Source organism: Polyodon spathula, chromosome 3 (genome assembly GCF_017654505.1).
Source record: "Polyodon spathula isolate WHYD16114869_AA chromosome 3, ASM1765450v1, whole genome shotgun sequence".
Classification (NCBI taxonomy): Eukaryota; Metazoa; Chordata; class Actinopteri; order Acipenseriformes; family Polyodontidae; genus Polyodon; species Polyodon spathula.
Window position 1 is genome coordinate 56239031 of NC_054536.1, and position 12501 is coordinate 56251531.

Here is a 12501-nt window from a genome sequence, read left to right on the forward strand (position 1 = left end):
TACAATCTTACCCTAAGCCCTCCTTGGAATAATGATCAAGCAGCGTGAGGAGACAAGAGAAGTTCTGGTCTGAGCTCAACACGTGAGACACAGCAGACCTCCCCGTGGAGTTGAAGGAGATCAGATAGAGGCTGTGCAGGATTCCCAGCAGCTCGGTGCTGTCCCCCTCCTCAACGCACGCCTCGCCGCCAAAGTGATCAAAAAGTTCAGCCACACACTGCAGGACATGCAAGGCCTGCATCAGCCAGACTGCAAATGGGTCCTCGCCTGAACTGTCTGCTTGGATGCCCTCGTCAGGGTCCTGCTCCGTGATCTGAGTGAAAACCCTCGTCAGCACGTTGGTTGCATCGTGTTCGGCCATAAGGAAGAGGAGGCCCTTCTGTGTCTGGGCCACGAACCTCAACAGGTCCTTGACTGCCTGTAAAACACCTGGGTGGAGACTGGTGGCTGGGATGGACAGCACCACAGTTAGAGACTCAAGAAAGTGCTGGCTGTGCATGTACCTGCAAACGAGATGTGAAAATGCATTGTCATTGTATGTTATTTAAAGCAATCTGTTATAAAACGTACCTACCACTGTTAAAGTTCACAGCTCGACTACAAGAGACATTTTAATAAAATGGATCACATATTACCTATTCTACCTTATGTTCATTCAACTGCATGCATTTAATGGTGAAAGCAAAAACAAACAATATATATATATATATATATATATATATATATATATATATATATATATATATATATATATATATATATATATATATATATATATATATATACATACGTACCAAACACGGTTTATAATTTCAATAATCGGGACGATTACATTATATTAATTTATGTGGTATGCTGCTGCTACCTTTAACAAGCACCGAATAACAAAAACTATGACAACTGGGTCCCACTACTTCATGCTAACACTGCATAAAATGCTTCATCAGTTCACCTTTCACATTGGTTGTTTGTCTAGTTTGTCTTTTTGGTAATTTAAGGCCGCTATAAAATGATATCAGTGTCTTAATTTAAATGCAATCCTTGGTTTAGTTTCTCTTAGTTTTACCTTGAAAATGGAACACTGCTTATTTAGAAATGAATCTAAAATAACTCAATGAGCTTTAGGCAGCGGGTATACCTGAAAAGAACTGGATAGGGGTCATCCCTCTCTGGAGGCCCGGTTATTCGAGCTGTGGTCGGAAATGACTTCACTGGGGGTTGAATCATAGCATGTGTTGCTGTCTCCATCAAATTTAACAGTTCATAAAGCATGCTGATAAGTTTCTCTATGTCTCCCTCATTTATATTTGAAGACTCCAACAGGGGATCCATATCCATGGGAGCCTCAAGATCTCCCTCCTTTTCCTTGCCTGTCTTCTCCTGGCCCGAATCAAGCTCAGGCTCTTGCTCAGTGTTAATTGGCGGAGGTGGAATTATCTCGCTCACCTGGATGGCTGTTTTTTGTAGGTCTGACAAAATCTCGTAGAAATGGCACTTCTGCACAATAGCAGTGCCAGCAGTAACAACACGCACAGTCTGATCCAACAAGATCAGATCTACCAGCTTCTGGTAGCCACTCCTTCCTTGTCCTTCCAGAGTGCAGTTCGAAAAGGCTTCCATTCCCTCAGAAATGCTGATTAGGCTATCCAAGGACTTGAGTGTGTTCAGCTTCAGAGACGAGGACACATGCTCTGCAAAGAGCAATTCAAATAGTCTGTTTATAATGCCACTCTCCACAAGGGCCACAACGGCTTGAGACCCACATTCAGCCAGAGAGGAAGCAAGCTTGGTTCCAGCTTTCAGCTGTCTTACATTGAGTGCAATGGGTTGCGAGAGGGCTGCCTGGAGACATAAGGCATGCATAGTCCAGTCTACCAGCTGTCTAAGATGACTATGTGTGGAGTCTTTCACTTGGAGGTAGCTCAGGCCCTTAACAAGCAAGCCTGGTACCTCTTCCAAAGCCATCACCCACTTGGCTCCTCGATCTTCTCTGTATAGTTCCAGTAGCTCAATCAGCTTGACTGATGGCTCTGCAGCACTTAAGGCATCCTCATGCAAATCGCTGTACTTCATTTTATTCACTTCAATTTCAAATGTAGTCCTGTACGGAGGATTGAAGTATAGCATGGGTCTGATATCCCTCTCGTAAGGATCGTACTGCATGGTGGGCACTGAAGCCAGATCTTCAGGCGTATAGTTTATATCAAAGCTGGGGAACTTAAAACTTTCATGTTCCAGCATGGCTTCCTCGTCACTGGAAATCTGCTCGTAGCCGTCATCCCCTACGAAGATAGAGAGAATACAAATTCATATCCCACAAGTTTGAAAATGGTACATTTAGCATACTTGTATGTATCCCCTTGTGAGAAAAAAAAAAAAAATCTAACTAACTATTACCACAGAAGGGTCATAAAACCAGCTTTTCAGACATTCAAATTAATCAAAATTTCAGATAGTCAAGCATGCTCAATCTGGCCGTTTTATTACAGAAGCATCTTAACATTTATCCTTACGTCTTATTTTTTTATTTTTTACCTTAGGATCCTAATTAGTTTGTTTTCTAGATTTCCTTCCAAACTTAAGAAATAGTACGCTCTTCCCTATTCAACCAATTTTGTACCTAGTTCCAGTGGTTCTAACTCACCTGGCAGCACTTACAAATTAGAACTTTGAATGAGATTTTCTTTCTTTCTTTTGTTTTCCACCATCTTAGTATTTCCTAATTAAAAGTCCCAGATGACATCCTAGCAGTACAGATAGACAGTGAATTCCAACTAATGCCTCGGGAATTGCCGATATTAGTACAGGAAGGCAGAAAGTAAATTAGGAAATAGTTTTATAATTGGGCCATAGTTAAATTGACATATTTGTGTCTACATAGTTATTCAGGATAGACTAAATAAGACCAACTAATCTGGCAATTAATTGTATCTTGTTGAATTTTACAAACCTTTTGGTAAAAGCTTTACCTCGCTCCTTGGTCATGAAATGAGGACCCACAAATATAATACATTAAAATCACTGCTGTGTCTAATGCTTTTAGGATTTTATAAAACTTAAGTACAGTTGTACTCACAAGTTTACATACCCCAGTGGAAATTTATAATGTCTAGACATTTCTCAAACAAATAATTTTAGGAAAAAAATTTGGTAGCAAAAGTAGAAAATTTGGTAGAAAAAAGTTACAAGAAATAGACGTCTACAATTATTTATTTCAACAATCTTTTTGCAAAACTCAAAAAATGCTAATTAAAAAAAAAAAAAATAATCATACCCTTTGATGACCTAATTCTAAAAAAATATTGCTGTCATTACCAATAAATCAATATGGGACAAAGTAAAGAGTTCTCTGAAGACCTTAGGCAGAAAAATTATTTATTGTCATAAAGCTGCAGAAGGATACAAGAAGATTTCCCAGCATTTCAGTATCCCAATTTCAAATATTGTTTCCATTATCAAGAAGTACAAGACTGATTTCCAGTTGGTGTTAATTAAAGATGGTCGCGTAGACACTGAGCTCTCACACACACCTATTTTTTATTTTTTTTTTCAATCTATATTTTTAAAAATGCATTATAAAAGTAACCTTTTCTTTTTTTAAAAATGGAATGCTTGTGAAATGAGCGGCAGATGCGATGGATGCAAATATCCCTTCTCTGTCGAACAAAACTAGGGAAGAAACCAAAAAGAAAAACTCAAAATGGAGGACATGCATGTGTCGGGTTCAGCTTCTGAGCTGCATATAGAAGAATCTCTACAGTTCTATGTCTCACAAATCTGTGTCCTGAAGGAGGTGATGGGTTACCTGCTCTCGGGCTGTGAGCTGAAGGAATTAATGTCGATACCGGGGCTCTAAGCTCTGACACGAACATTATCCGTAGTAACTCGCTGCTGGTGGCAGAACACAAAATTGATGCAATCGCCACCACGACACAGACGCTTAATAAGAGAGTCGACATCAGGCAGGACAGGAACAACACCAAAGCTCCTATACAGGATATTTCTTCTCTACAGTCTTCTCTGGCTGAACTTGAAGACCGAAACAGAAGTTCTAATCTCAGCTTGATTGAGCTTTATGAAAGGGCCAGAGAAAGATGATGAAATTTCATTTCTTCAAGCTAACCTTCCAAAATGGCTCCCTGCTTTAGCCACACAGAGCCCTATATAAATAGAGAGGGCATATCACATATACAGCAGTTCCAAGATACCAGGGGACAGACCTCATCCACAGATCTTCAAACTACTTCGCTTCACGGGTAGACGAGCGATACTCCAAACCTTTCGTCAAGCTAACTCCCGGGTTACATACGGTCAGGATAAACTGCTGTTATTTCCAGACTACTCGAAAGCTGCTGCACTGAGCAGGAAAGCATTTTCACAAATCCAAATGTATTTACGCCAAGATGGAGTACCGAATGTTTTACTGTATCCAGCTCGACTTAGAATTACACACAAGGGAGTGCAAACTCTGTGCAACACACCAGAGGAAGCTCAGGCTTTTCGTGCAAATCTGTAGAAGCAACGTCCCTCCTCCATAACCTAATTATGTATATATGGTGTTTATTTATTTCTGCATAGGAGTTTAAGTGTGTTACATTTGAACCAAAGTTAAGTGAGTTCTATTTATGGCACGTTCTACAAGGCTTAGCTGTTTTAAGCTTCGGCTGATTGCCATGTTAGGATATCTACCAGGCATGTTTACTTTGTTTTTTCTTTTCTATATTGTGGGGATTTCACGTCTGTGGGTGGGCTATGGGGAAGGAGTGGGGTGGCCGTGGCCGAATCTGGGAAGGTAGCGTCCTGTGGGGGGTGGGGGGTGAGGTGTGTGTGATGAGGACCTATTTAAGATTATTACTGTATTTCCTTGCTGCATCCTAAGGATGGTTGCACTAACGTCTCCTGTACCATTTTTGACATGTCATGTTTATGACTCGAATTTATTTTTGACTCTGTGACAGAAAGAATGATTCTTGGTGGTAAATCTCCCTCCCAACCCGTGAGGGCGCTAAGTAATGGGAACATAATACCTCGGACTGTTTGGCCTGACAATTTTTAAAAGGAAGTCGGTCATCTAGAAAGGGGGCAGAGCTTCAGGGCACTAATGCATCGACCCAGAACGGAAACAATGTGGCAGCCATTGGAGGAGCAGCTACAATCTTTTACCAAGGGGTCATGTATGACGGTACAAACAGGGGATGAAGCGACGTAATCTGTTCCTTCGTTTTGATTAAAGAAAGAACCCCGAAGGAACTGTGAATTGTGGAAACGTATTGTTTGTCTCTAATTATTTATTACTATTATTATTAGACAGCTAACATGCCCGTAGCTGGTGCCAGAGGTCAGCACTCCAACTGTGTCACAATAAATAATTATAATCCCACAACACAATTACAACACGCACCCAGGACTGGTGACAGTGTTAGTGTACTGTATTTGTAACGGGACTGTGTTTATTATTTGGGACTGCAAACCCTTTATTTTTAACAGTGCAATACAAATAGCTGTGTATTGTCTGTAGTTATTGTTTGGTCGCCAGACCTGGATTACAAATTAAATCTATTTTCTGATTGGATTATCACTGTCTGTCTGTTTCTTCATTGCGCACCGCATCACTCCTACCCAACTAACCACTTAGCCACAGACTCCCATGACTACTCTTTCGAAATTATCTTGGAATGTGCAAGGTTTAAATTCCACTAATAAGCACGTTGCTTGCCTAGATAAAAAAAAAATTCTATCCTATGATTCAGGAGTCTCATCTTAAACAACAAGACATACCCAGATTAGCCAGTAAATACCACTATGTGGCTGCTTCCTCCTCTGCAGAAAACAAAACGAAAGGCGCTCCAATTGCATTGTGCTGCAATATCCAGATTACTATTCTATGTACAGAGAGAGATCAAGATGGGATAGTGGGTTGTCTTAAAACTATTATTTCAGGGAAAAAAAGTCACCTTTGTATTGGGTTCACCCCAACAGTATTTGATCTTAAAATCTTTACATTTATTGACCAAAATATTATTAGACCTATCGGATTTAAAATTAATTCTTGGTGCTGACATGAACGCAGTGATAAATCCTATTTAGACAGGTCAGGGTTGCAGCAGTGCAATACACAGCACCTCGCTGCTTCTGCTATGCAACGCTTAATTTCCGATTCAGCTCTAGCTGGTGTCTGGTGTGTGTTTAACCCTTTAATAAGAAAATTCACTTTCTTCACGGCCAGACATAAATCCTTCTATAGGATTGACTTAATGTAAACACTTAGTAAACAGTGCAGAAATATTCCCTTTCTTGCTTTGCATGTTTGTCCCTGTTGAAATTCCTACTCGAGCCCCACGGTGGCGTTTCAACACCAGAACGAATCATTCCAAACAACACTACAGTAGCAGAGCTAGTCACCTCCTTGCTCTAAGCTTTACAGCTCTGAGGTTATTTTTGATAAAGATTATTGTAAGCAATTCCTTCAAAAACTTAATTTGCCACGCCTTTCAGCTGATGAGTCAGCTTCACTCAGTGCTCCAATCCCCTTGGACGAATTAAAGGAGGCTTTACAGGATATGAGGAGGTGCAAATCCCCAGGGTTTGATGGTATAGTTTATTTCTTTTTGCAATCAATTGGAACCATTATTATTGAAAATGATATTGACAAGGGTTCTTTCTGCAGAGATGTTAATTCGGCTATCATTTCCTTGTTAATGACCTATCTCATTGTTAAGCTTCATGCCAAGGTGTTATCGCGCCGTCTGGTAGACCACATAACTAAACTAATTCATCACACTCAAACAGGCTTCATCAAGATTCGTCTAGCCTCTACTAAAGTTCAGTGCCTTCTTCATATTATTCACATGTTCATGAATGTTGACACCACGTGTGCTGCTCTTTCTTTAGATGCTGAAAAGGCTTTCAGTCATCTCAAATGGGAATAGCTCTGTTCGACTACAGACTACATGGGTCTAGGTACCGAGTTTATTAATATGGTTAAAACTCTATAGGCCAATCCCACTGCGATGGTGCTCACAGGTAGTAAATGCTTACCCTTGCCTTTCTTGATATAATTTATATGGAACTTTCTACTGCTCTGTTCCATGGCGCAGGGGAGAGGACTGTGCAGGTGTGGAGGTTGGCTGCAGACTCCATTAGATCTCTGATTAATCTTTCTTCAGTTTTATCTGACTGGTATTGGTTAGGGAGGTCCTTTGTGAGGGTTGGTTTTTGTGGGGGTGAAACTGTAAAATTTGGGGAATTATTGTATTGTATTTAAACTGATTTAAACTGACGTTTTTGTGTTTTCCCCAATAAACATTTGATCACAAAACAAATAAAACAAGTACAAAACTCATGGTAATGTCACATCGCTCCCTCTGTCTGGAGAAAAAGAAGGTTCTTTCACCAAGAACAAGTAGAAGAATTACGAGGAAGGTTACTAATAATCCGAGATTAACTGACGCTGATAGTTGTTATATTTGGAGAAAGTCTGGCGTACCTACACCATACCTACTGCCAAGCATGGAGGTGGAAATATCCTTCAATGGGGCTATTTTTCCTCTAATAACAAAGGAAATTTTGTTCCAATACATTTCAAAATGAATTCCACAGCATACCAAAAGATACCAGCCAATCATCTGAAACCGTCCGCTACAAAACTTGGTTTAAAGCGCAACAACGATCCAAAGCACACATCAAAATCTACTTTATAATGGTTAAAATCAAGGTTCTGGAATGGCCCAGTCATGACCTAAATTCAATTGACATCTTTGGTTGAAGAATGCTCTGCACAAGAGAAGTCTGGAACAATTCTGTGTTTGGGGTATGTAAACTTTTGACTACAACTGCAGCTATATTTGTACCCGTGTAATAATGACTGACATGTACTACGGATTGGCATGATGGTTTACTGTAAAAGTGTGGAACTTATATGACCAGGTTGGCCATGACTATTTCTCCTTATCTTCCAGTAGTCAACTTACATGGCATGGCCTACTATAAAACACAATTGTTAAAAGGAATACTCAAAATAAAGCTGCAGAAGACTTGCGTTATAGATCAAACACTCAGCATGGAGATTTTATATTTCACCACTTGTTCTAAAAAATATATGTGTAACCTTTCAACCATGTTAGAAGCATTAAAACCAGGAATGACAGAAAAATGCAATGCAATATTCACAAAGGGGCTCCAGGTGAATGACATTGGATGATCCTGTGTGCCCTGCCTCGAACCAAAACGGTCCCCTTTTCCTCCCTCTCACCCACCCACTCAACCTCCTCATCATCCTCATCCTCACCCTCCTCCTCCTCCTCCTCCTCCTCCTCCTCCTCATCCTCCTCTACGATGCTGCCCATGGTCCTCTCGTCATCATCCTCTTCCTCATCCCCATCTATCTCCTCTTCCTCCGCCTCCTCCAGCTCCCCCATGTCAGAGTATGGTTCCTCCGGGGGGACTGAGGTTCGGTCTGGGGAGATGGGCTCAAAGAAATCCTCCTGGCCCTCCTCGCCGTCCTCTTTGTCTATGCCCACTAAAACGACAACCAACCGATAATCACAATGTAGGGAATATATTTTACTCTGGCTGTACCTAGAGGTGGAGGGAATTATACATGGGTAAGGCTTGAACTTTTCGGGTTTTATTTTTCAAATCTCTACCTCCCTTTAAATGTTAATTATTAGTCGTTAAACACTCTCTGCATCTTAATAAAGAGAAAGCTAAAAATGAAAGACTGGGTTGAATAATTTCTTTCTTTGCTACAAGGAGATTTTAAATGGACTTCAGTGTATCAGTGTACACCCTGCACTGGGTATTTTATGCTGAAAAGACAACTCTTAAATGAGTGAAAATAACAAAAGCACAATGATAAACTAGGTGACTGCAAGAATGAAATGCAATTAGGATCAGCAATGAGCAGTTAACTTAGTTTCTGGTCTGGATGTCATAGTGTACTCCTTGAAAAAACGAGTACTGGGTTTTTATGAAGCACATGGCTTTCTGTAGGGACGAAGCAAATAAACAGCAATGTGATACGAAATTTCTGTTGAGAAACAACTCTGTCATAATTCAGTGTTACAATTTATAAACTGTGCTTCTTGTGGGGTACCTTCAAACATTAAATGTCGATCAGTACTAATGATGGATAATCAACTGGCTTAAATACCAAAAAATTTACATTAAGGGTTCGTAAAAACACATTCCACTGGGTAGGCTTTAATGACTTTAAAAGAGTTAGCAGATTTATAACACAAAGACACTCCTTTAAATAAACTTACGGAACTTAATATAGCAAACCGTCGTTTGTCTGACGGTAACTCTCCACTTGTGATATTAAAACGTATGTTCACCATGTATATTTACACAGTCTTTTTTTAGATGGACATAAAATATGTATCTTGCTTACGGAATTGTGCCCCATCATCACACACACACACACACACACACACACACACACACACACACACACACACACACGCGTCAGAACATACATATAGCCAGGAAAATAAAGTTGTCTTACAGTAAATATATAATACACCAAATAATTTGAATAATGTGTTGTCTTTCTTTGACTATATCTGCTTGAGCTATTCTACATTTTCTTTTTCATTACTTTTTTATTATGGTAAATTACCATGCTTATTTAGGGACTCTGCGATTTGACTGGGCATGAATGGAACGGTTACATTGTTGAACAGGAGTATAAACACAAAACAGTAATCATTTTCAACTTTGCATTGAAACTGGAGGGTAATTGAATGCAGCATGCTGGTCAGGGTTACTGGAGTTAACAAAAAACAGTAACCTTTTCACTTCCTTTTTAGCTTCATAATTGAGCTTATTGCTTCATTTAAATTGTTTTCTTTATGTTAAGTTTTCAGGGCATTTTGTTAATGCACGTCTATTTTTGTTTTTCACTCTTCTACATTTTTTGAATGGAACTGTTCATTTTAACACAACAGTACTCGCACATGTTTGGTCATCATCACAACTGTTGCATGAAACTGGAGTGTAATAATCCAGCACCTCTGCGTTTAACTATTTGTATGTCAGCTGACCAGAGTTTAGTTGATATCCCATCATGCCTTTCTTCTTAAAGGCGTACAGCCACTATATATGAACCACCAATATCTCTCACAAGCACCTCAGTATATTGTTACGATATCGCAACAAAAGGAATACGCTTTTTTTTTTTTTTTTTTTTTTTGGTGAATATGTATAGCTATTAATGTACTATCAATCAATCCTTATTGTTAAAGGCACACTAGCATCTGCAGTACAAATATATAAATATTTTATGTCATAATTTTTCTTTTTTTTCCCCTGGGGAGGACACTGAAGACGGACTAAAAAAACAAGCCAGTCATGGATTTAACCCTATTATGGATTTAAAACAAATTATCAAGTGTATAGCAAATTCAATTTGATTACATTTATTTGGAAATCACAATAATCTTTCCACTTTAATATAAAAATCATGTTGGAAGGAGAAAGAATTAACATATATTATTGAATCAACATCATGGACACTTCAGTAAGCTACTCTATGAATGTTTTGGTAGAATGCCTCCAATTAAACACAAACATATACCCAGAACATGAAAAGAGTATACAAGTGTTGAAATGGGCAGCAAGGTCTACCTGACTCAGGGACAGCTTCCTCCTCATCATCGTCAGGGGGTGGAGGTCCTGGGGGGGTCCTAGGGCCTCTCGGCTGGGGTCTGGGGGGGCTTCCATTGTACTGATCTTCTTTATCCCAATCTGTACAGAAACAACCCCTTTGATCACCCAATCCCTCTTTGATGACCTGTCTGATTTAAAACTACAGAACCCATGACTCAAGGTGTCCTCTCTGGCTGTTAAAACACTGTATTATGACATATCTAGAGTAATCCCGAGATAAGAATTTAAGCTTATTTGATGTATACTGAGCATCAAAATAAACTTTTTATTTGAATAAAATTCACTAGATGTGATCGACTAATGACGAACTCTGTTTTTGATCAGGTGCAGTGACTTTTTATTGTGGTGATTTACAATCGACATCACAAAGATGCTGCAAAATGATCTGTCGATCTTGGGTAGGTGTTGTGACTCTTGGTCTCCCAGTTCGTGGCCTGTCATTGACAGTGTGTCGGATTATACCGTCTCGCCAGGTTTGAAATTGCTGGCTGTGAGTACCCAACACGGTCAGCCACAGTACGCTGCCCTAGTCCAGCCTCCAGCATGCCGATTGCATGAAGGCGCTGCTCTCTTGACAAGCGTGGCATATTGGTTATTTCTGTGATTTTCTTTATTGCTTTTATAAAAGCTTAAAATTCAACAGCTGAAATCACTCCATACCCAGTGTCCAATCAATTGTCTCACCTTATGCTTCAGTCAGTCACTCAAGCGTGTGATCAAGGAGAATGATCGAGTTATTAAAAAGAAACCAAAAACATGGTCAATGACAATCATTTATATACCTTTTTTTTTTTCCAAAAAGAAATGTGTTATAATAGTGATAAGTTTCTTTTGATGCTCGGTATATATATCGATCATCAATACTACTACCAACTTGAAATGGGAACCATCCCATTGTAATAATGATTGACAGTTTGACAAAGGCTACAGTAGCTCATTTCCACTGGATCTGCCAGTGGTATGGATTAGCATTATCACATTTTTAAAAATGAGTATTAGTTCACTGTGCTGCATTCCTGACTTACCATGTTTGGGGTTCCTCTTTAAAGTAGCCTGCTGTTGAGGTGGGGGTGGTGGGGGAGGTGGGGGAGAGTCCCTGTCATGGCTGAGACCCCTTTCTGCAGTTCCATAGACTGCCAGGGTAAGGCAGTTATACCAGCCTTTGAGCACCAGCCCATCTGTGTTCACCTGAAAAGAAGCATAAAACTAAGAGTGTGTGCGGCGTGGTTCACCCAGTCCTGTGCATATTTTGTATTTGTGTTGTATTATTATGATTTAAATGTATTGTTGGTTTTTTAAAACACAATGTGTGTTATTGTTTTACAGCCTGGATGGGGTTAAAATCCCCCATCCAGCTAAAACTTGTGCGTAATGTGGCGATCTCCCAAATGAATCAAGTACTTACCAATTGAGAGATGACCACATATGTAAAAGCGAAGCAGCCGCTCCTGGGAGATTGATGAGCGTTGGAGAGAGTTTGAAGAATGGAGACGGAGAGACAGTAAGATTTAAAACTAAAATCAATTGCTACTCGTGCTGATGTTTTAATCACTGTCTTTTGTTTTAGCCATCGGGCCTTTTGTTTTGTGGCAAAGTGTTTTGTTTCTGTTTACACCTTTTATTTATTATTAGAAATGAGCAAATCTGCTTCTCAACCCACGGTATTGGTATCTGTCTCTTCCTGGTCTGATGTCAACAAGCTAACTGTGAGAGAGTGGCATGTGGGAACTGAGAAATAAAATATTCACTCCATCAGGCGAGGGAAACATAAGCTGGACATTCTTTTTTTTTTGTCATTTTGACAGTGTCAATAAGGCCTTGTTTTGGACAACG

At 39.7% G+C, this 12501-nt stretch overlaps 1 protein-coding gene across 3 annotated transcripts in view; it reads right to left on the reverse strand.

Annotated features, from left to right (window-relative positions):
- Nucleotides 1–12501, reverse strand: part of LOC121313212 (protein virilizer homolog) — a 61389-nt gene that overhangs the window by 28530 nt on the left and 20358 nt on the right. For all 3 annotated transcript variants that reach the window (XM_041245534.1, XM_041245533.1, XM_041245535.1), the window contains exons 5-9: nt 11694–11856; nt 10627–10746; nt 8288–8518; nt 1139–2282; nt 12–503 (exon numbers count right to left, since the gene is read on the reverse strand). In XM_041245534.1, coding sequence (XP_041101468.1) covers nt 12–503; nt 1139–2282; nt 8288–8518; nt 10627–10746; nt 11694–11856 — 2150 coding nt within the window. The remainder of the gene's footprint in view (nt 1–11; nt 504–1138; nt 2283–8287; nt 8519–10626; nt 10747–11693; nt 11857–12501) is intronic.